General features: G+C 32.4%; 2 protein-coding genes across 2 annotated transcripts; both read left to right on the plus strand.

Moving 5' to 3' along the window:
- The first annotated feature begins 251 nt into the window (after nucleotides 1-251).
- LOC109534619 (myrosinase 1) lies at nucleotides 252-6,424 on the plus strand. Its single transcript, XM_019900345.2, has 11 exons — nucleotides 252-399; nucleotides 455-586; nucleotides 1,143-1,362; nucleotides 2,682-2,884; nucleotides 3,127-3,260; nucleotides 3,314-3,408; nucleotides 3,537-3,706; nucleotides 4,435-4,517; nucleotides 4,774-4,970; nucleotides 5,745-5,851; nucleotides 5,938-6,424. Exons 1-11 carry the CDS (start codon nucleotides 353-355, stop codon nucleotides 6,065-6,067), a joined length of 1,518 nt encoding a protein of 505 aa, XP_019755904.2. The 5' UTR covers nucleotides 252-352; the 3' UTR covers nucleotides 6,068-6,424.
- A 373-nt stretch (nucleotides 6,425-6,797) lies between these two features.
- LOC109534637 (myrosinase 1) lies at nucleotides 6,798-10,661 on the plus strand. The gene is made up of 11 exons (XM_019900377.2): nucleotides 6,798-6,934; nucleotides 6,995-7,126; nucleotides 7,183-7,402; nucleotides 7,703-7,905; nucleotides 8,180-8,313; nucleotides 8,858-8,952; nucleotides 9,008-9,177; nucleotides 9,409-9,491; nucleotides 9,779-9,975; nucleotides 10,314-10,420; nucleotides 10,476-10,661. Exons 1-11 carry the CDS (start codon nucleotides 6,837-6,839, stop codon nucleotides 10,606-10,608), a joined length of 1,572 nt encoding a protein of 523 aa, XP_019755936.2. The 5' UTR covers nucleotides 6,798-6,836; the 3' UTR covers nucleotides 10,609-10,661.
- The last annotated feature ends 13,163 nt before the right edge of the window (nucleotides 10,662-23,824 follow it).

Consider the following 23,824-nt stretch of genomic DNA (forward strand, 5'->3'; position numbering starts at 1 on the left):
TCTTCTAAATACTCGTATCAATTATTTATTTTTTCTATTCCGCATAACTAGCTTTGTATGAATTTTTATTATTAGCTCTGAAAGTAACCTTATCTAGCCACTTTCCAGATAATTGATGAAAAATGTTTATCATATTACGCTACACATACCAGCATTTTTATTACTTGAAGACTTAATATAAGATTTTAATTATTTTCGAATAAAACCACTTCGTACAGTTGTTTATTATTTAGTTAATATAGTTATCTTATAGATATAGCGAATTCTTGCATTAAAATTAATCGCTCCACTCAAATCCGTTTATATAAAGTGATTGCGTTTAAACCTTCGGTGGTCAATAGTATTTTGAAAAATGTTGAAACTCTTGATCTCATCATTTTGCGTTTTCTTCTGCTTCAGGTAACTTGTGGCTAATGATATCTAGAGCAGAATAAGATTACTTATTATTTTTCAGCGCTTCAGCTGATGAAGTAATTATTAACACGAAGCCGTTGCCAGAAGGCTTCACTTTGGGTGTTGCAACAGCTGCTTTTCAAATTGAAGGTGCATGGGATGAAGGCGGAAAAGGTGAACAAGTATGGGATTGGTAAGTTGTTAACTACACATTATTATTAAATTAAAAAATAACTAAATAATAAATGCAGCATATAATTTAATTGAATACTTTTAATGATGGTAAAGTAATATGGAAAAATATAGTTTTAACGATCTAATTTAGAAGAAAAAACATGAATTCAGATTGGGTAGTTTATCGTGCTCAGGTTAACCTTTTGCAACTTAAGAATCCGTAATATTTGCAGAAATGCCTAAGTAAAAGCGGTTGACTTAATGTTAGTAAAAATAATGCCTATTTGCAAAGGCAAAAGCAGATCTAGTTGATGTTATCTTATCTATTAATTGACAATTGGAAAAACATATTTAAAAAACTTAGAACTTTGCTGAACAAAGTATCTAAGGTACAATGATGATTTTTGGCCCAATTTAATTAACAATAAAATACATTTTAACGCACCTACTGAAAGTTAAAATATTTAGCCACTTGTAAAAAATTGAAATGTAATTTTTCGATAAAAAATTAACACGTTAATAAATTACAATGACTTAGAGCATAATCCAACTGGCTTTTTCAATGTTTCTTACAGGTTTATGCACACATATCCAGAGAAAATCGAAAACGGCGCCAATGGAGATGTAGCGTGCGATTCCTACCATAAATGGGAAGAAGACGTGCAACTTTTAAAGGATTTGGGAGTTAATCATTATAGACTCTCAATTTCCTGGGCCAGAATTTTGCCTGATGGTTTAGCCAATAATTATACAATTAATCAGGAGGGAGTTCAATACTACCGAAAGTTATTTGAGGTAAGCGAAGTAGAAACATAAATTTGTAACGTGAATGTTTTCAATAAGCTAAGGAGCTTATGAACATTTTTTTCTAAATTTTATTGCACTTGGTTTATGCTATGTATTTTTACATTGTTTCAAATTATTAATATGTATAATTAATAAGCCATTCTCCTTAAAAATATAATCCCTTTTTAACTTCGGAATTTTTAAATTTTTACTAATTTGTTTTAAGGCAAAAAGACAATTTTAAGTCAATAAGTGCTTGTGTTTTATTACTCTTATTTACTTTATTACTCTCTTAGTAACTTTATTTTCAGGAAAATTGCAAATATCACATAATTATATCAGAATTCTGCATTTTCAGTAAACTCACACAAGATTGGCTACAAAGTTTTATATATTTACCGGTTGATTTAAATACTAGAACTGGATCCTTGTATAGACCAGTGCGCTAGTTTTAAATTATATTTATAAATACTTGAAAAAAATATATGAAAATAAATGCGATCGCAAATAATTATAAAACGAAGGTACAATTCATATAGATATAATTATCACATAACCAAAGCACATACCGAGTACAGAACCATTTAAAATGTTCATAAATATTCGTATTTGTTGTTGCACTTTTTATGTTGTTTTGATTATTATAAAATATGCGGAAGAAATTCCTATTTCTTCCAAAATTGATTGAACAAAATCTTTCTTTTTTCAACGGTATAAGTTGAATTGTTTAGAATTGAATGTTGATTATATACATACAATAACACTAAATATCTATACTTGACGAAGTTAAAAGCAGAATGTTGAATATTTCGATCTGCATACATTCTGCAACATTTAAGGAATTCACCTCAATTACTCATTTCCTGTTGATTTCTTCAGCTATAAACGGGTTTCTTCCCAGAAAATTAAATAGTTCAATTCGATATACGAATGAAGAAAGTTCAAAAAGTTTAAATAGTCAAAGCTTTTAATAATTTGAAAATATAAATAATACATATAAATTGTAAAGTATTTTTATTTGCAGAAGAAAATTAGTGTGATTCGATACCAGTGATAATATTAAAAAAATAATTAAAAGTAAAACATGAAAATGTACACCGAATCGATATCTACTTTCTATTGTGTATTTTTAGAAGACACTTCTATTCACATGGATATTTAATTCTGAAAATCGCGTTGTTGATAAATGAATGCATCTTTGTTCTAAAATTAAATTAAGAACATAACAGTTACCCAAAATAAAAAAATTGCTCTAATTTTTATTGAGTTAGTAATTACTTAATAATAATATAATCTAATAAGAACAATCTCCAAATCTAATATTCTAGGCTCTACTTGAGAATGGTATAACCCCATACGTTACCATGTACCATTGGGACCTGCCTATTCCTCTGCAGGAGTTAGGAGGGTGGCTTAACCCAATTATTGCAGACCACTTTGCTAATTATGCTCGTATTTGCTATCAACTATATGGGGATATTATTAAGAATTGGATTACTTTGAATGAACCACATACATATTGCGTTTTGGGGTGAGCTAATACTTTTAATACTCATTAAGTTTAGAGGAAATATATTTATTCGAGCTTTTATGAGATTTTGAAGTTGTAGAACAGTAATCATAAGTAAAGGTCTTACATTTTGTAAACAAATTTTATATAAATTGAAGAGCCGTTTTTGCCTACCTATGCCGGGGTGTTATTTATTATGTTAAATTAGAAATTCAGAGTCAAAAGCTTAAGAAAATACATAAATCTGTTGATGTTTGTTATAGCTATGGATCAGGATATCATGCACCAGGTTACGTGCTTCCTGCCACAGGAATTTACCAATGCGCCTATACTAGTGTTTTAGCACACGCCAAAGCCTATCACATCTACAATGATGAGTTTCGAGCTGATCAGCAAGGCATGTGTTTCAAATTTTTAGCTGAAACTCAAAAAAAATAATTAATATTTTAGGAAGAGTTACAATTGTCATTGATAGCTCTTGGATGGAACCTATTACCGATACGGAAAAGAATGTAGAAGCAGTTCAAAGAATGTTCGATTTTTCTGTAAGTAGAACTGTAATTTAACTGATTTTGATTGAAGAAATATATCTCTTGCGTTCTTTTGCTGCAAAGCTGGATATTACAGTAATGCATTATACTTTTTTAAAGTTTGATAAGAATTGGTTGCTTAGGTAGGATTATATGCCCACCCCATTTACGTTGGTAACTGGCCTGAACGTGTTATAAATATAGTGGATGCTAGAAGCACATTGGAAGGATATTCTTCATCCAGATTACCGTCATTTACAGACGAAGAGATCGAATATATTAAGGGCACATTTGACTTTTTCTGTCTGAATTCGTAAGTTGAACAAAAGCCAGTAAAAACATTGAGTTTTAGATTTAAAAATATTTACTTTAAGTGCATTAGACACAGTTAAGAAAAAATACTTCTCTTCTTAATCTTACATTTGGCTCTTTTAGAAATACTCTTCAAATAATGGTCGTTTGCTCAAAGTTTCCAACTTTTTCCTAATCTGTTATCTTATATTTTTAATACGCTCGTTTGTTGTCTAATTTATATTTTTCGTCTTCTCTATAAGCGGCGACATAATGTTGTCTTGACAATAAAATATTTGCAAAAACTAACTAAACTAACTATTGTATCATATTAAGAAATTCACATTAAAGTTAAACTCTCTAAACGCTGAAAGGGCAGGTACATAAACGTTTTCTAAATTGCATTTATTGTTCATAATATATATATATATATAACTTGAACATTGTGTCTGAAGTTGAACATATTGTGCTGGTTTACCACACACTTCGATTCAAATTTGAGCTTCTTGTGAAACGTTTCTTCTGCTTATTAGTCTTCAGATCTGATCGCTTCGAAAATTTTAACTAGATTGCCATGTTTTGAGAACTTTTATAAAGTCACCAGTTTCTCTTATGATATATAAATTCACAACTTATGCTTTCATTTAGTTTGTATGCCGCAAATAAAAACCGGAGTACATTACACATAAACCTAATAGAAAATAGTATAATATTGTTATTTTGCATATATAACTTTCAAATCCGTTTTAGGTATTCAACTTATTTAATAGAACATATAAATAATTGGGATGAAATGATAGATCCCAACGGCGCTTCATTCGATTTAGATGCAGGTAAGTAATCTTGTTGCATTTTCCGTAGTTTTYATCGGACCAAMATTTTTATTCTCCAAGATAAATGTCTATACTCGTACGTTCATTAAATTTTTTAACATTTTAAGAACATTGTCATTTATGGCAAAATAATAATAGTWGRTTAACAATTTTTATAGAACCCTGCTATATAAGCCGGAAAGCTCCTGATGAGTTAAMGTTTGGCACTTCTTAAAGGGGTTCCTTAGAACAGTAGTTACAATAAACAAATTTCCAGGTGTTTCCTATTCTTTCGACCCATCTTGGCCATCAGACGTGAATTGGGTCAGCAGAGTACCACAAGGCTTCAGAAAAATATTGAACTATGTTTACAACACATTCGGCCAGCCAGAAATTGTTGTGACAGAAAATGGATGGGCTCAAAACCTTACCACTGTAGGGCTAGACGATCAAGATAGAATTACATATCTCAAAGTAAGAATTATGAAAAATTATATTAGAATATAATTTAATTATTGGAAAAAAAAAACGCCTATAGTCATGGCCGGATTAACTTGTGGTAGTGCCCAGGGCTGCGATCCCTGCAGAGGCCCCTTTCTAAAAAAAGAAGGAAAAGCCGCAATATTGATCTTACTGAAGCCCCCGACATCGTGAGTCGAGGGGCCACCCTTGGAAACATTTCGACCCAAAATCAAAATTTCACATGCGTGTTTTTTGAGCTTAATCGATTCCTTTCGAAGTAAGAAAGTCACAAATGTGSAGTTATAAAGTCTTTGGGTCAATAATAAGGAATAAATCGTCGGTTAAAGATCGTGAACGCTAAAAAAACGCTTTAAATGTGCCGAAAATGTCTATTATTTCGGATCTGAAACTTCTTGCATGAGTTTAACTTCTTCTTCAATGAGTTCGATTCATTAATCGCGTCCGTGATCTGATAATGATGTAAAATTTAAGACATTTGAGAAAATTTTCATTTTTTCAAATAGTTGAGCCCCTTGTAAAAATTAAAAAAAATAAAAACGTCACAAATGTGCATTTGTAAGGTTTTTGCATCAATAATAAGGAAGAAATCGTCGGTTAAAGATCGTGAACGCTYAAAAAACCCTTTAAATGTGCATATCTGAAACTTGTGGCATATAATTCAATGAGTTCGATGCATTCCTCRYGTCCGYGAKCTGAAAATGATGWAAAATTTGAGACATTTTTAAGTTAAGTAAGGTTAATAAAAAATAATTTTCTAACTTTCAGCAATATCTAAGCGCTCTTCTTGATGCCGTTTACGAAGACGGAGTAAACGTAACCGGCTACACTGCATGGAGTATCCTGGATAACTTAGAGTGGGCGCATGGATATGAGTAAGTGATTATTACTAAACATTTGTTTGGATATTTTCCTAAATAATTGTTTGAACAACACGTTTATATAACTGTTTGCATTTTAGGCAAAAACTAGGTTTGGTAGAGGTAGATTTCAGCAGTCCGGAAAGGACTAGAACGCCCAGAGCTTCGTACTATTGGTATCAAACGGTTACTCGTAACAGATGTTTAGTGGAAAACTGCGGCCAGATATAAAATCGTCTTATGATTAATATCCCTTTTTCAATTGTATTCAATATGCGGTCATTTGGGCACTTTTTGTTCAAAATCCCGTTAAGATCAGTTGAGTTGGCAAGAGTGTTTAAATTAAATAAAACTACATGTTTCTCTCTTGCACAGTTAATAGATTAAGAATTCGATGTTAAAAAGTCTCTGACAACAATGGCTCAACAAATTAAAACACAAGGTATTTCTAAGTTTTTTTTTTGTTATGATTCAATGCTAATGGAAACTTTGGTATGTCTTTACTTAATGTACACTTAATTATGTCCTATTTTGCAAGACATTAACTAATAAAATAAACCGATTTTAGCAGTTTCAATATTAAATTAACATGCCTCATTTTTATTTCCTGTCTCCAAACCCTTCTTCCCGAAAATATTTAAGGTTGGTTCATTACTTTTAATAATGTTGAAGTCGGAATTACTACAGTAACATTTTCTCGATTAAAACTCATTTATTATTATATTTCTGTTCGTGCAATTCCTTTATTTCCTACTCTTTCTTCCTTTCTTCCTGTCGGTCATCAAGCAAAATTAATCAAACTTTTTGTACTTAGACAGAGGCAACTATCAAGGGATCTTTTATGTACGTTAATGATCAGCTACATTTCGAGATAAGAACATCTCAGCTTAATAAAAAAATTTTGATTACTTTACAAAAACACTTGAAAGCAGATTGCGTCAGATCATGGCAAGTAAAGTAGATATGAAACAAACATGATCTAATTGGTGATAAAGTTTAGATGGCGATGTACTCAAGAACAGTAATTTTTAGTTGTTTCCAAATTAATGTTAAGATGATGAAAATACTGGGAATTATCTGGTGCACATTTGTCCTGGGGTAAACATATCTGAAAACTCGAAAGTTTTCAAATCTGAATGCCTGGAACTCACTTTATAGATATACTGTGGCAACAGATTCGCCCAGCAATAGGTTTTTTCCCGAAGATTTTTCATTGGGAGTAGCAACTGCAGCGTTTCAAATAGAAGGGGCATGGAATGAGAGCGGAAAAGGCGAACAATTATGGGACTGGTAAAGAAAGTTTCCAATTCCTGTTGTTGAAACCACTTTGAAAGTTTCTGCCACAGGTGGATGCACACATATCCAGATAAAACTCTCAATCGTGATTCTGGAGATGTGGCTTGTGACTCGTACCATAAATGGAATGAAGATTTGGAATTGTTAAAAGTTCTCGGTGTTAACCACTACAGATTGTCTATTTCTTGGAGTAGGATTTTACCTAATGGATGGGCAAACATCAATACAATTAATGAGGAAGGAGTGAAATATTATAGAAATTTGTTAGAGGTGAGAATAAGTCTTTTGCCAATACATATATCATTTTGGAAGCTTAATTTGTTACTCCTAGAAATAATATTAAAGTGCATTTGTTCTACATATATGTTGTATATATATTAAATGTGCAAGTTTATGCTTCAGTTTTAAGTGTTTTGTGCTTGTGGACACCAGAAATTTCAGTACATTTGTTTTGCTCTTCAATGCATTTTTCGTTTTCTGTTTCTCAACAGTATCTTATTTTCTCAATCTTAATTTTATTTGAAATATAATTGTTCAGATCTGTTTGCAATAATCTGAAATATTTCTTAGGCGTTAATCGAAGCAGGTATCACCCCATACGTAACATTGTACCATTGGGACTTACCGATTACTCTTCATCAGTTTGGAGGTTGGCAAAATCCCATCATAGCTGATCATTTTGCGGCTTATGCCCGTATTTGCTTCGAATTATTTGGAGATATTGTCAAAAATTGGATTACATTGAATGAGCCACATTCATATTGTTTCTTAGGGTAAGTTTGCTTAGAAAAAGAAAATGAATATTTAGAAGGTGTATTTTATTATTTCTTTATTGAAAGAAGCTAACATTTATATTGTTGATTTTTGCATGTGCAAGCTTTTGAGAAGAGGGAATTATTACATTGGATTTAAAGCCAAATTCGCGATATCCTTTCACTTCTATGCTGTACTTTCACCAATAAAATAATTTCGACGAGAAAAAAAAATAAAATTATTTCTCCTCATGGAGAAGTCCCACAATATTAAGCAATAATATAATTATTTTAGTTACGGAACTGGATATCATGCACCTGGGTACGCACTTCCTAGTGAAGGCGTTTACAAATGTGCCTACACTAGTGTTTTAGCTCATGCTAAAGCCTGGCATATTTATGACGAGGAATTCAGAGCCACACAAAAAGGTACTAAATATTGTAAAAATCAAATTATATATAGAGTTATAATGCCATACATTTTACAGTTTCCAATTCGTAATTATTGGCTGTGTCTTTGAGATCTTGGCTGGATTGGAAAATTGTCAGATTGCAGCATACATTTGCAATTTCATGAATATTTGATATTAAAAACTTGTTTAAGCTCTTTATTTTTAACGATTTTCTTTGCAAATTATATATAAAATGTATTATTAAGTCATGATTATCCGTTTAGCTCAAACATGCCCCTGAATTTAAAGTGGTTAAGCCTGTGAATGATTAATAAATTACTCTTTATTTAACTGAAAACTTGATGTAAAAAATGGCTTAAAAGTAATCTGATGAGAAACTTGAGAAAAAATGGAAACTTTATCGGAATTTGCGGCTAGTTTTATAGATGCACGTTGTTCATTTCACAACAGATTGTAAGAAGTGATCAGTTCTTAATTAGCATCAATTTCTGCGATTATACGTTTTCCTTTCAGATCTTCTTCAATTCTTCTGCTCTGCAGGATTATTTTATGTGTTTTAGGTCGAGTATCTATAGTAATTGATAGCCCCTGGTTTGAACCCCTGACAGATACTGAACAAGATAGAGAAGCAGTTCAAAGAGAGCTGAATTTCTTTGTAAGCGTCAATGTAGTTATTATTAATTTCATTATTTATTTGCATTTTATGCCAGTTTGGTTTGTATGCTAACCCGATTTATAACGGAAACTGGCCAGAGCAGGTAATAAGGATAGTTGATGCCAGGAGTGAATTGGAAGGATATTCTTACTCTCGGCTGCCCAAATTCACTGAAGAAGAAATTCAGTATATTAAGGGCACATCGGATTTTTTCTCTGTTAATACGTAAGGACATGCTATAAATCTGCGAAGTTTTCAACAGTTAATCATTCCTTTAAAATTTCATTTGAATTTTTGAAACCGTAAATTCTGCATTTAAATATCTAATTCAATTACTTATTTTACTGAAGAAAATTAGGCATTCTTTTTAGGAATTTCTAGACTATTTTCTGCTGCATTTACTATTTTTAATTACATTTGCAAACTTTCCAAGTGAACATGTATACATTCTTTCAGATACTCAGCTTATCTTGCTCATCATCAGCATAGTTGGGATGAATCGATAGACCCTGATGAGGTAACTTATTATGCAGACCAAGGCAAGTTTATTATTACATCATATAAGGAAAAATATTTATATGCGATGATGATTTTAGAAATTTTAGAAATGGAAATAATAGTATTTAGTCTAAAGTTAGTGAATATGTTTTAAAGTGGAAAATTCTGACTGCAATCTGGTTCTGAAAAATTTCCAGTTTAATCCATTTCTTGATGATCACACTAGAGATTCTTCAAATATTAGCATGATTAATTGTTGGAAGAAGGCTTTCAAAACTTCCTAAGTGGATTCTATGTGGATCCTTGTCTCATGTTCATTTTTTTCCAGGAGTGGTAAATTCAGTTGACCCTGCATGGGCCTCAGATGTTGAATGGGTTCACAAGGTGCCTGCAGGCTTTCGAAAACTGCTCAATTACATCCATAACACATTTGGACAACCAGAAATAGTCGTTACAGAAAATGGTTGGGCCCAAAATGTTACAACTGCTGGAACAGCCGATCAAGATAGAATCACTTACCTTAGCGTAAGTTTGACTCAATTTCGTTGGTATCAATAGAATGTGCAAGTTGCAAGTTAAAAATGTGTAAAGTACGTTCTTAACTCGTCTAGAGTCAAGTGAAATTTCATTAGAGTAGAGGGTTTGTAGTTAAAAATACATTCTTCAGGGCGCATATTCCGGTAAATGTCTTGTAACTATCTCAGTTCTTCGGTTCTAACAATCCAATCCATTAATCGGAAGCGAAAAACCATGGTAGGTTGTTTACTGTTATAAAATATTTCTTTGGAAGATTTCCTACTAAAAAAATCGTGAAAGTTTCAAATATCCCATTTATAAAGCTAAATTAACATGTGTATTTCTAGGAGTATCTCAGCGCTCTTCTTGAAGCGATTTATGAAGACGGTGTAAACGTGTCTGCTTACACAGTCTGGAGTTTGATGGACAATCTTGAATGGGCAAACGGATATCAGTAAGCAAAAGTGAAAAATATGCGTTTTTTCATTTTAGAGTCGATTTAATTGTAGGCAGAAATTGGGACTTGTTGAAGTAGACTTTAGTGATCCAGAAAGGACCAGAACTGCAAAGGACTCATACTTTTGGTATCAGATGGTGACAAAGAACCGGTGCTTGTACAGTGATGCAAGTTTGTGTATCTAATTAAAATTTCAATTATTTGCAATAAAGCTTTCTTAGGGGGCAATTACTAAATATCTATTAACTTCCTGATTTTAGTTTTATGCTTTATGAAAGATAATCATTTCATTAACATTAATTACATTTGATGTGCTTTTATTTCCAATTAATTAGTTTTATCATATTTAATTGATCTAGAATGGTTCTTTATATAGGCAACAAAGTAAGTATATAGGAGGCTTTTAAGCACAACTGATGCTGAATTTTAATACTTGTCAAATAAATAATCAACATTGATAATTAATTTACATATTACGCAAACATTTGCATACTCACGCCAGAAACCTCAAGCGAGAGGAAACTGGTCGTATACTTAGCGTGCCATCCGTAATCGATAAATCTATTCCAAAGAATTCCACGCTAATTAAATCTGCCAATTATTACTTGTAAAATACTACTGGTTATGCGACGTGCCTAGATCTAGATGGAAAGCGTATAAGACGCAGATATACAACCAGTGGTAGAAATAGAATAAGACCCATCTTGTTCGAGATCATTAAGAAGGAACAACAATTTACTGTGATTTGCTACCGATTGATTGATTGGCTGTTGGTAGATAAATGTAATATTCTGTGTATGTATGAAAAAGCAACATGCGTAAGTAATCAATTCAGTTATCACCATCATCATCTTGGGCTCATCAAATTTTACGTGTTTTCTTTAATTTATCTCATGAATCGTTTGTAGCAATTTGCTGGAAATGTAATTCAAAACCGTGCAGCGTTTTATGTTTTCTTTCCCAAACCAAGATTTACTAGTTTAGATAATAAGCTGTTGTTTTGCTAGCAGTTTCAGCTTTGCTTTAAGCGTACCCAAATTTACAGTTTCTAGCAATTCTTATTAAAATTCCGCATAATGTTAAATGAAATTTTTTTGAGTTAAAAACATAATTTGTAGTTTAGCAAGAATTATTTTTTGTTGCTGGCAGACATATTTTCAACTCGGTTGAATCAATTTAGGGCAGGGTTTTAGCATGATTACTATTGCGTCAACAATAGTTGATTGATTGACACTGACTTGATTAACTATCGAATAATAATGCGAAAAATCGCTTTAAATACACACGAAAATATATACTGCACATTTTCATAATAAAGCTAAATTCACTTTAAGATACTTCAGAGTTACTATTCAAAACAATAAAGCCTTTTGATAAAATTGAGATGAAAAAATAAATGTCATTGAAAATAACCACGGATTAAAACGAAACTCAATTTTTTTTGGAAATGTAGACTCTTTAACAATAGATTCGCGGTGTTTTTTTAAAAAAAGCGAAGTTTTTCAGAAAGCTGTTTTTCAAAAACGCGGTAGTTTTCATGCAAAAAGTTTTTGCACTTTCACATGGTGAAGAAAATCGTGTTAAGTTCGGACGAAAATATACAGATTTTTATAATAGAGTTTCCATTCAAAACGTCAGACTTTTTTCTATGAAAATTAAGATTTTGCGAAAATAAAACTTATTTATGTTGAAAATAGTCCCGGATTGAAACTAAACTTTACATGTTTTTTAGAAATTTAGACTCTTAAACAATTGATTCGCGGTCTTTTTAGAAAAGTGAAACTCTTGTATTGGGATGCCACAATGTGGTAGTTTTCATGTAAAAAGCTTTTGCACTCTCACATGCAAATACGTCGACAGATACAAATGCGAGTAGCTATATTTTAATGGCAATTTGTCGTGTTTGCAAGCGAAAGGCCATTTTTATTATTTGGTGTTTTGTCCGACCGATTCCAGGCTTTTTTTCATACATGCGAGCTACGTCACCTGTGACGTGTTGATTGATTCCGGGTTATTTGTTCATTGCCGGACTGAATTCGATCAGTAGCGCCGCGCTTTGAATTACATTTCAAAATCTTCATCTCTAACTATTTGTTAACACAGTTCATTTTAAACTTCTAGAACATAACTTCTAAGAACGTTATTTCTTACCCTTCAAGATATTAAGTTTTTCTGCAGTCTGTGGTGGCGAAGAGTTGCTTTTCAATGTTGCTTCTCCTAGCACAGACTCACGTGTATCATGTTGTTTCCACAGAATCTTAAGCATTTTTCTCTGTAGTAACACTTCGTATTCCTCTAGTTGGTACATCGTTCTGACCTTCAGGGTCCACGTCTTTTTCCAATAAAAAAAACCATTCGAAATTAAACAAAATCCTTTGCCCACGGCTTTTGTGGAGGAGAAAGTTTATTTCAAAAAGCGTTTGCGCGTTCCGGAGGTGTGTCTGAAGTCGAACTGAGAAATGCTTGGAAACGTTTTCGGCAAGTGGGACAAGAGACTGATTAAACGATAATCACTACAACTTTTTGGTTTTTGCTCATGAGACAAAGCAATAAAAGTTGACGATTTCAATTTAGTCGGTATTTTGCATATGTTGTTTATGCTGTTAAACAGTTGAGATTCAGTCTACGTAATATTTTCTTCTGTAATAAGCTTCTGAGCGGCATTCGGAATTCTGTCATGACCGGCCGCATTTTTATTCTTTGCTATTGACAAGAACTATAGATCTTCTATTTCTGAACTTCCTCTCTACATTCAACTCTGCCCGGCTTCGTTGACATTTTCATAATCAGATTTTGTAATTTCTCTGATTTTACGGTTATTTTTAATTCAACTTTTCTTCAGTAAACGCCAATGAAAAATATTCAAATACATTTCTCAACGTAAATGAGCTCAAACTACTCAAACATCTTGCCGTTTTGAACATAAAGCGCTTTATGGGGCTCTTCATAATTGGGTAGTTTAAAATATGCCTTACTTTTAAATTGCCTGCGGCAATGAAAAGCACTTTGAAACAAACTGCATGCATGCAAACAATGTTGTAAAGCCATATGCGTGGAAATGTTAATAAACTGTTTGTTTTCATATTCTCATTTTTGTCGCTTTGTTATTCGGCACCGCTCGATATGTTCCACTGTGGAAACGGCCATGTGCTAATAATAATAAAAATAAATATTCTATCCGATAACATTGTGGAAAGTGGGAAATTGAAATGTTCGCGTTGCGACATAATGCGCAATTTTGATGGGTAATCTAAATGCAACGAGCTGAAAAATTGTTTAAAAATCTCCATAATTATGCCTCAAAGGGGCATTAAATTCTATTTCCAAGCAGGTTTGACCCGCATGAAATGGAGATCTATTATAGTGTCAAATTGCCAGCATTAGTCACTGTTATTCCACGGAGAACTGGAAAATTATGATGTTTTTCCTGGAACTGTCCGAGATGCGAATTTAATTCTAGGAACGTAGCTATGTGCGCTTAATCCAGAATATCTATCTGGATAGCCGCGTCTAGACGGCGACGAATTTCCTCGTCGTTAGAACATTGTTTTCGCTTTTTCGGAATTGTATTTTATTTGAAAAACCTTGACCAAAACTCTGCTTTATGAACGCATGAATCACCAAACATAATATGAAAGTCATCTTAAATATCAACTTACCCTTGCCTTTATCTCGGTCTTAACAAACCACCCTTTAATTAAGAACAACGCTAAGTCCCGGTATTAACCCTTAAAGACTCGAAATCTATTATGACCGGCCCTTTAAGATTATTAGGGTAATTCCTTGTGAAAACTTCCTGGAGAATGAGAGAGTTTTTGCTTCCGACTTTAGCTGACTTGACGTTATTTATAGGGCGTTTAAAGCCTCGAGGCACAATTCTGCGCTTTGGAAGCTTAATATACCATTTGAAAAGTGAGTCCATTAGGTAAAATTTTAAGTTTCTTTACATTCTACTCTCTTTTTCATTTAGAGCATCAATTATTCTTTGAAATCATAGTTTCTTAAATTAAGATCTGTTCAGATGTTTTGTTATGAATTCGGAAAGCGAGAATAGATGCTGGCTTTTGAGACAATACAAATGGAAAATGGTTTCAAAGATAGTTAAATTTTGATTGGAAACCATACTTGAGTACGTACAATACATTATTTTTATTTCTAGTTCATACTGATAAAGCTTGAATATGCTTTTCAACTACAAAATTTCGGAATTGTCCTAGTGAGCAACAAAGTCACAAATAAATAACAGGATGGTTAATAAAAGCAATACAAGCAACAAATTTTCTTATTGTGGGCTGCTAAAAGTTGTGCCAAGCTAAAATAAAAAATAAAATTGCAAATAAAAAAATAAATTATAAATTTGATTTAGACACTGTCCATTTATTTCTATTTCCGATCGTTAAGACCTCCTGGCTGACGGAAGCCTGTTAATTTTTATTCTCTCGTGTTTTAAATTCATAGCATGTTTCCGCACTCGTATTTTTTTGAACTCAGTAAACTTGACCCCATTTGCCAGGAGAAACTTGAAACCCACAGATTATAAAAAATACGTTTCTGCTATTATTTTGGGCTGCAACGCAGTTAAACATTTTATAATCATTATTGGATCTTTTTAAATGCATTCGGGCATATTTTATTGAAGCCAAAATTTTCGCATACTTTTGCTAATAAAACATATGGCAAGTAAAAATGCTTTAAGTACTTCCAGGTAATTTTTATTGGCGTCTTTTGAAACATTAAATGGCAACTTCCATAGTTGTGTGAATTTCTCACTTCGCCAGGATTGCAAACACACTTAGCTCTTATATGCTAATTTTATGGCCCATCTTGATGGCTGTTTAGGTCTTTTCCTGATCCTTCGGACTAATAAAAGAACGCTTCCATATCAATAAAGAACCGCTTAAAGCTTGCAGTGAGGAAATTAGAATCTAAAGTGAGAAAACTTATTTCATTCACACCCTATATTTAGCTGATGAGCGTTTATTGAAATATTGCAGATATATTATCAAGTCCGGGATTACTAAAATGATCCAAAAAATAGGTCAGTTTTTAATACATTCTTCTAAAATAATTTCATATAAAAATGCATTGGCGCTCGGCATTTGCAATCGTTAGCCCGGATCAGCTTTGTTTATATTGCCGGAAATATTCAATACTTTTTGAAAATTAAGTAAAAATCTATTTTTGGGCTCAACAGTAAGTAGGTACTAAATTACTACTGTAAAATGTACTTTTAATGTTTACTTCTTCTGCGTTGCCATTGTTCATTATCCATTTTTTGGTCTCGTCTTTCCACTTTTTAGTTGCAAGGCACTGACTTTTTTGAAAATTGCGGTTTCAACGCCGTGTTTAACAGGAAAAACTGCATTTCCATTTACATTCATCATGGAATGGTTTCTAATAACACAAATATTTAGCTGAAAGAATATGAGCAGCTTTTTCGAAGTTCGTTTAAATTTGAAGTCCAATTACCGTCTGTTCTCATCTTCCATCATAGGCGTAGGTCATAAAGATTATTATAGGGTCTACCCAGTGAAAATGGGGTAATTTTAAAAGTGGGATCCTATAACCTTAGCACTAATCCCCCCTTAAGCTTGACATATCAGAGCCTTTTCCTTGTTTCAGCTGGGAGATTTTTCCTACTTAACGACTTTTTTTCGGTTAAGGAAAACGCGTCAGGATCAGAAATTCGTGTCGTTAAGATCTTATCGCTTTAGAAAGCTTTTCCGGTTGCGGCTTTATGGGACGGAAGGAATTTTTTGCTTGGCAGGCGACTGTTTCCTCATAATTTTCATGAAATGGCTTTTTAAGTAAGAATGCCTATGAAGGGCTATTAATATACAAGAAAGTAGTATTTTCAGTTAATAACATAATCGACCGTATATATTCCAACCATTTCAATTCCATGCCGATTTTGTCATTTCAATTCAATTTCGGTGTTAAAAATAATATATAATCATACATTTGCAGGATATTTCTGATATGTATCTTCAAACTGTATATTTCTAACAGTCTCTGCAGAGTAGGTACTTTAAAGTGATCCATTAACAAAAGAAAATCAGATAATTGAGCTGTAAAAAAGGTCAATGATTAAAAAAATCTGAAATAGTCATGCCTCGCCCTCCTTAGATGAAACTACAAAACTCGAATAAAGTTTACTAATTTTGTATTTGTATATTCGTTTAACGTGAAAATGAAAAGGGTAGTATTTTTTTAATTCATTGTTTGGCCTATTGAATGCATATTCAAAGTGAATTTTTAATTGTAAATATGACACTACTTTATAAACGTTTAACTATTCGAACCTTGCGAATTTATATAGAAAGAGATTATGATAACTTTTGATTAAATAAACACTGTTATTCCAGTGTGTAGCCAAACTTCACAAGGTGATTTTTGAGTGACTTTATGAAGAAAATATTATACAGGTGTAGGTCCGAAACTGCTTCCCTTTCTAATAGGTATACAAGCTGTTAAAATGAAAAACAATAAACTGGTTTCTGTAATTTAATGCATAATTTTCCTGTTTATATTGTTAAAATTCAGAAGTGGTTGTTAAGGGGTTAATTTTGCCCTCAATAAACAGTGCGCCAGTGACTTACTTCCAATTTTCTGTTTTTGGTTCACAGTCAACAACTTTAAGCGCAATAATTTTGTTTTTTTACCTTTTTTGGATTTGGAGTAAAAACGGCATTGCTTCATGTTCATGGGACAACATAATCAATAAATTCTGCTACGAAACTAATTAGCAATCAAAATTACACGAAAATCGTTTACATATTTATTTTTTTCGCATCGTTTGAAACTATTTTGCAACGTTTGACCAATTCGTAAGAATATTTGTGCTACCTATTTTCGTTTCCAATTTAATAAGGCATCATGACAATATCAAAATGCAAATATTCCCGATTGAAGTTTGGCTTTCGTCAATGTAATGGTACACCGGAGCCAGGTTGAGCTCGAATCCCAGCAGAGAGAGTTTTCTTAAACGTTTTAAAGTTATAATAGAAGAGGGTCTGAGAGACGCCAAATCCTGCTTTTATAAGATCCGTCTTCCCTAGGGATTTGCGGGAAAACGTATGCTGCTACTGATAAGCCGGAAGAATGTAAAACGGGCTCAATCTGGAATCGGGAATAATCCGAGTTTTGCAGGAAATGTTTTGTTGAGTTCTATTGTGTTTTTAAGAATATTTATTGGCGCGGATTATTTGTTGAAGGTGCTCTTTAGAGCATGGTATGACTTTTTCATATTTGTTCAGTGTGCAACTGTAGAGTTCTAATTTTGCATCTCAATTACTTTGAAAATTGGTTTCCAGTACTTTTAAGCCTTAAATGAATCAGGACTTTTTAACCGCAACTTTGAAAGAAGAGCTTTCGGAAAATATTCAACAATTATATCTTTTTGAAGCGAGCCCAAAGTTTTTGGTGCATTGCCTACATGAGTGTAAATTTTATACCATCATAAAAACAACTTTCATCAAAAATCACCTGGAAATTCTGAAAATGTTGCACTTTTTGACTAACTAAGAACTGAAGTTGGTCCAACAACAATAAAAATTTGTGCTTTCTATTTTCGTTCGGTTCTTATAAATTTATAAAACATTCCACATAATCCTTGTGAAAACTCTGAAAAATGTTAGAAATTTAACGTTTCTCCTCTTCAAGTGTCAGATTTTACTAAGTTATTGTTAGTGTTATAAAATTATTATTACTTTTAGTAATAATAAAGTAATAAAATGTATTTATAAATACACGCCAATGCAAAGCAACCCCAGTGTAGAAGACCAGTTTTTCAAATAGTTCCAACAAATCGTGGAAATATAAATCAGTTTTGTGATTTAGTTAAGTTGTAACATTTTTTATTGGAATCACTTGCAAATTTATAGAGACAATGTGCATATTTTGGAGTAAAGATACAAAGTATTGAAATTTTTTAAATTTAACGGAATAATAATAATGAAATAAGCTCATTTTTGTAGAATAAGTATATACAATAATAATTGCCAAAGAAGCTGCCTTTCTTCAACTCCTGAAGTTGAAAGTTTGCCTAAAAAATACATTTCTTATGGAAATTTATGTAGCTCTAATAGAGTTTACAAGTGAGAGTTGTACGGTGAAAGTTTAGTTTTTATTAATATTAGTTCTATTAACCTAGTAGATAATTAATCGTACACGAATTCCCATCTATTTAGCGTTAGCAACTCGGAATTTTACCAGGATGCAATCTTTTTCAAATTAATTCTCTCAGAAACCGCTTTTGCGTTTTTGTTTCTGGTGCAATCACGCAATTAAGATATTTGTTTCGGGGCCATTCTGTCACTGGTGCAGTGATTGATAGACCTTAATGTTTTTTCTTCAAAAAATCGATCCCCCAGAATTTCACCCCAATTTTACTAATTGCGCGCAGTAATGCGATTTGTTTGTTCCTGCGGCGAACTTTAACGTTTCCTGTTTAGGAGTGGTCTAAGCCTAATTTTGAGATATAATTTGAATACTAATTAAACCTTGCATGCGACGAAAAATATCTATAAACTTTTACATTTTATTACAGATTTTGTAAAGACGTAATGTCTACATTTTCATAAAATATCTTCTATAATTCATAAAATCTATTCATAATCTTCATAAAATAAATTAAACTGTTTGAAAGTCAAAATAAAAATGAATAATAGTTGTCCTGATATGACCATAGTGTAAACTTAAAAAAAAATAAGTAATATTTTTTATTTAGAAAATAACCACCGTATTGGAAAATTCGCAACGAAAATACTTTCAGTTTTTGAAAAACCTTAGAAGTAATATTCTCGAATTTTAACAGAGCTGCGTTGATCGAGTTGAGAGTTGAAGTTGAAATGAGCGGAAAACTCGTTTATACTAATGGTCACTTCGATACGAATTCACCAGCGAATAGTCATTTTTCTAGTATGTATATCTTAAAAAAAGACGGAGAAAATGATACCATAAATATATAGCGATCGAACTCAACGTATCTCAGTCGAACAGTGAATTATTTCGGATATATCAGATGCAAAAAGTTCAATTTTATGTTTTGTCTTAAATACACCTTTTTTCAAAATGACTTGTTCGGGCGGTGTTTGAGTGTTAAAAACTTGAATGAAGTTATTATTATTTCTATATTTCGACAGTTTTATCTCTGGAGTTAATCGGCTGTTAGTAAAACTGATGACAAGAACTAAGTCTGTACATAAGTAGTGAATAAAGCATAATTAATGAGACTAGCAATTTTATAATCATAATTCACTTCGAGATACCTAAAGAATTTAAGATCAATAAAAGTCTTACAATTTTATTTCCGGTTCAAACGGTATAAAATTCTGGTAGTCAAGCCGTGAAGTTAGCGCCGACTTTTCAGTAAAACCAAGGAAATCTCCAACAAAAGCTTTCCTCAAACGAACACACCCTGATTTTCATCCAATTTATCTCCGTCTTCCATTGAAACGAGCTCGCGCTCCTGTTATAATAGAGCTGGCTGTCGAATCGTCGGCTTTTCCAATGCTTCCCGGTGACGTATTCTCCATTGAAATGGAGAGAACAGGCGGTTTCCTTGAAATAATGACTACTGTATATGCATTGAGTTTTCAGCCACAATGGCACTGGCACAAAGAACAACTCCATGGGGAGAAGTCATTATTTCGATGAGTGCGTTTATTTCGACGGTTTTATTCTAACATGATATTCTGTCTATGACTTTAAAATAACTGGATAAAAACGTCACTTTTTTTAGGGGCCATAGATAATGTAGCTCTCGCATTGGGACAAAGCCAACAGAGTATTCTGCTGATGGAAATGTTTATTGAGATTTTTCTACGTTAAAATAATATATTATTTAAATAGATTTCCAATTCAGATGTCTTCCGGACAGCAAAAAACATTTTTTACTTGATGAAAACAAATCTAAAACTGCGGTTGGTCAATTCGATACAGAAAATTTGCATATTTTGATTGTGTCTTTACTGCACATCATTTCAAGGCTGGAAGAATTATTTGAAAAACCCAGCCTTCTTAAAAAACCATTGTAATTTTTCCCCCATCCATTGGGATTTTTCTAGAATCATTAAAGAAAAAGATCCTAAAAACCATATCACTTGTTAGTGAGGAAGAGTTTTTATAATCTTTGAGGAAAATAATGCAATTTAAACTCGACGAAGTTCAGCTTTAAAAATAAACGTAGTTTTGAAACTCCAATGTAAATCCAACAAAAGAACATCTTTCTCTCTGGTGACACTCTCAGGCGCAATCTACGGGCTTTTGCATTTGAATGCCATTATTCTCACTCCATCCAGCATAACAGGGCTTTGTCACCGCTTTTTGTAAGATATTGATTGAGCCGCTCAGAAAAAGTTTTAAACTTAGCTGCTGAAGCAATAGCAAAATATCTCCTCAAGTCTCCTAAAATTTTCCTTTGTTGGTCGCAAGTTTATCACTGTTTAATTTGCATTATCCAGTATTTCCATTGCAAATCGATTAATCGGATGTAAATCTGAGACACATCCGAAGGATTACCCCAAACTGAATGTTCGTATTCCCGAGCAATTAATAATTCTACAGGAGACAATTTGTCCAGTTATCGGGTAAAACATTCCGGTTTGCAATTGTCCTTTGTCCTCGCAGGAAACGGGCATTTCGAGGAAATGGCCTCATCCAGGATTAGAGACCCGACAGCAGCGTTATCTGTTGCCTGAGGCTGGCAGGATTACGGTTCTGGACTTTTTCTACAGTTTTAAGACAAACTTTAGTGAAGAGATTAATGTTTTGATAAAGCGACTATATTTACGGGATTAATTGAGGAACTTTTTAAACGGCAGCAATAAATGCTGTTAGATCTAAAAATAGAAGATTTCAAAAGAAGTCTACCTGTAAAGAATTTTTTTGCTACTAACACGAATAATTGCTTATAATTTATCGGTCTTCAGAAAACAGATAGAAGTTCGCTGGAAAATATCTGAAAAAAGCGAAAAGGTAGTGAATCTAAAACTTGCAGTGATTTTAGATGTGAAAATGGATGGAATTCCACTTGAACTCAGAGAGGTGGACAAACTAAGGACTATTATTAACCTAGGGAAAGAAATATGGCTCCTCACTAAGAAAATAGAGTAAATAATGGTGACTTCTCAGTTTAGTAGTAAAAAAAGTTTTATATTTTTTGTTTTTATATTACAATTATTCAAATGTTGCAAGTAGACTCAAAACTAAATTGTTGCAAAAACACTTTCATACTTTTTGGCATGATTTTTCTCTAATAAAACAGCTTAAAACCGACATTTTTTATGCATTTGTTTGTTCAATTTTTCACCGGGAAATTTTTCCAATTGTTTGCTAAAATACACAAACTTGAAGGATATTCTTATGGATATCAAAGTTATGGGGACTGTAAAATGCATATTTAATAGATTCCAAAATTACTTATTACGTCATTGTCTTCAATATAAATGAGAATTTCTTTTTAATGGTCACCCTTTGGGGCAAATCACACAATTAGAATTCAAAAGTTATTATTCTGTGGACAGATATTATAATTTTCAATAAACCAGAGACGGTAAATAAGGTAATTAAGATTATAGAACGTAGGAAGCGTTTAATATATCCATAAAATTTCCCAAATCTATCAATTAATTTTAATGATTGATTTTTAGGAACATTTATGTAATTATAGGCAGATAAACATCATAATTTCTATGTTATTTAGAATTGATGAAGTTAGTGGTTTTCTTATATAGCATTTAAGGCTTCCACTTACAAATAGAATATTTGCGAATTTGCTGAGTTAGTTTGCACCCGAAGTTTACGATTAATTAAAATAACTTTGTTTTGCTTTGAAATAGTGGTATTTTTAAGATTTAATTTAGCAAATTGTGCTTTTAGTTGCAAAATTTTCAGTTCAAATTGATATGTTTGAATTGTTAGAACTTCAGTTAGGATTAATTATATTTAATCTGATTTTCAATGGCAAATTAGCTTAATGCCTCTCAATAAAGAACGCGTTATGATTAGATTAGTGAAGTGGTTGGCTTAAATGAAAAATTATCCGTGTCTTAATGGGACTACGTGAGAAAATTTGCTGGCATTTATTTCTATTGCAAATAAACCGAGGTAAATTTCAATTATTGCATTTGGCTTCCTCACGTTGATTATTTACGTTCCGGATTATCATTGATTGAGGGTAAGGCATTACGTTAAGAGATTCAGCCTGATTGCAACATGCAAGCTAAACTACACCTATAAATGTTTATATGGAATTAACGTGATCAGAAGAATCGATCAATGTCGGTAATATTTTATTAAACTTATTTGAAAATACAAATTCGAATGATTGAGTAGGTTTAAAGACTTTTTTATAGGAACTTTAGCCGTTAGGTGCTTCTGATCTACATCATACTAGGACCCACTACTAACAATTGAATATCACAGGCGAAGAAGAGCGTTTTGTGAAAAATGCGATTTTAAGAGATCCCGCATGAATAGTTTACTTTAATATTTTTTGCTATGTACTCCATTGTTTTAACAACAAATGTTCTTAGAGTTCCAGTTTTGATTGGAAGTTGGGTTAGCAGAAATTCAAGTTTGCGATCTTCTCTAATAAATGTGAGTCAATTTCTCTTGTCTGTCAAATAATCTTGTCCAATTTTCTGAAAAACGACAAAGTTTTCTCTCATGTGGTCTTCAATTTCGCACAAAAATGATCATCATAATTATGAATGCGTTACTCATTACTAATTGTTACTTAAGACCGAGTTGAGCTTAATAGAAACCAAAACGAGGCATAGAAATATTGAAAAACTTACGATCCCAAACTTTTGAATAAGTTGAATTCTGTTTCAAAAAATTGTTTGACTAAGGCTACTTCTTCAACATTTGATCAACTTATTTGATCAGGAAAAAGTTTCCTTTAACGTCAAGTTCCGAGATAACATTGCAAAAATTAAAACTGATGTGACCTGAGATTATAAATTGAAATTGAGCAGCTCTGTGAGAAATTTGGCATTTTTTATACTCATAACTTAGATAATGGTCATAACTTTCAATTTTGAAAGTGAAAAGACACTAATCAATTTTGAAATTTCAAATTCTTCCCAAATGATTTGGAGGGAAAATTTCTAGTTCTACCAGTAAAATCAACTTTTCGTGTAAAAAAATTATATAAGGAGATTTGATTCTAAAAATGTTGTCTTTATAAGACAATTAAATATGTGTATACATTTGTAACAAATTACTTACGACTTTATTTAGGGTAATTCCAGGAGAGATAAAACACCGCCTGAGATGACCAGTCGGGTATTTTCGACTGTAGATGGTATATGAAGAATATTTCAACGCTACCCCGTCAACAAACGACTACCAGTTGCACTCCGATAGTAGCTTTGTGTGTAGTTAATTTTCGAGAGT

The sequence above is a fragment of the Dendroctonus ponderosae genome, unplaced genomic scaffold, assembly GCF_020466585.1.
Source record: "Dendroctonus ponderosae isolate FM_Combo_2020 unplaced genomic scaffold, Dpon_F_20191213v2 Dpon_F_20191213_193, whole genome shotgun sequence".
Taxonomy (NCBI): domain Eukaryota; kingdom Metazoa; phylum Arthropoda; class Insecta; order Coleoptera; family Curculionidae; genus Dendroctonus; species Dendroctonus ponderosae.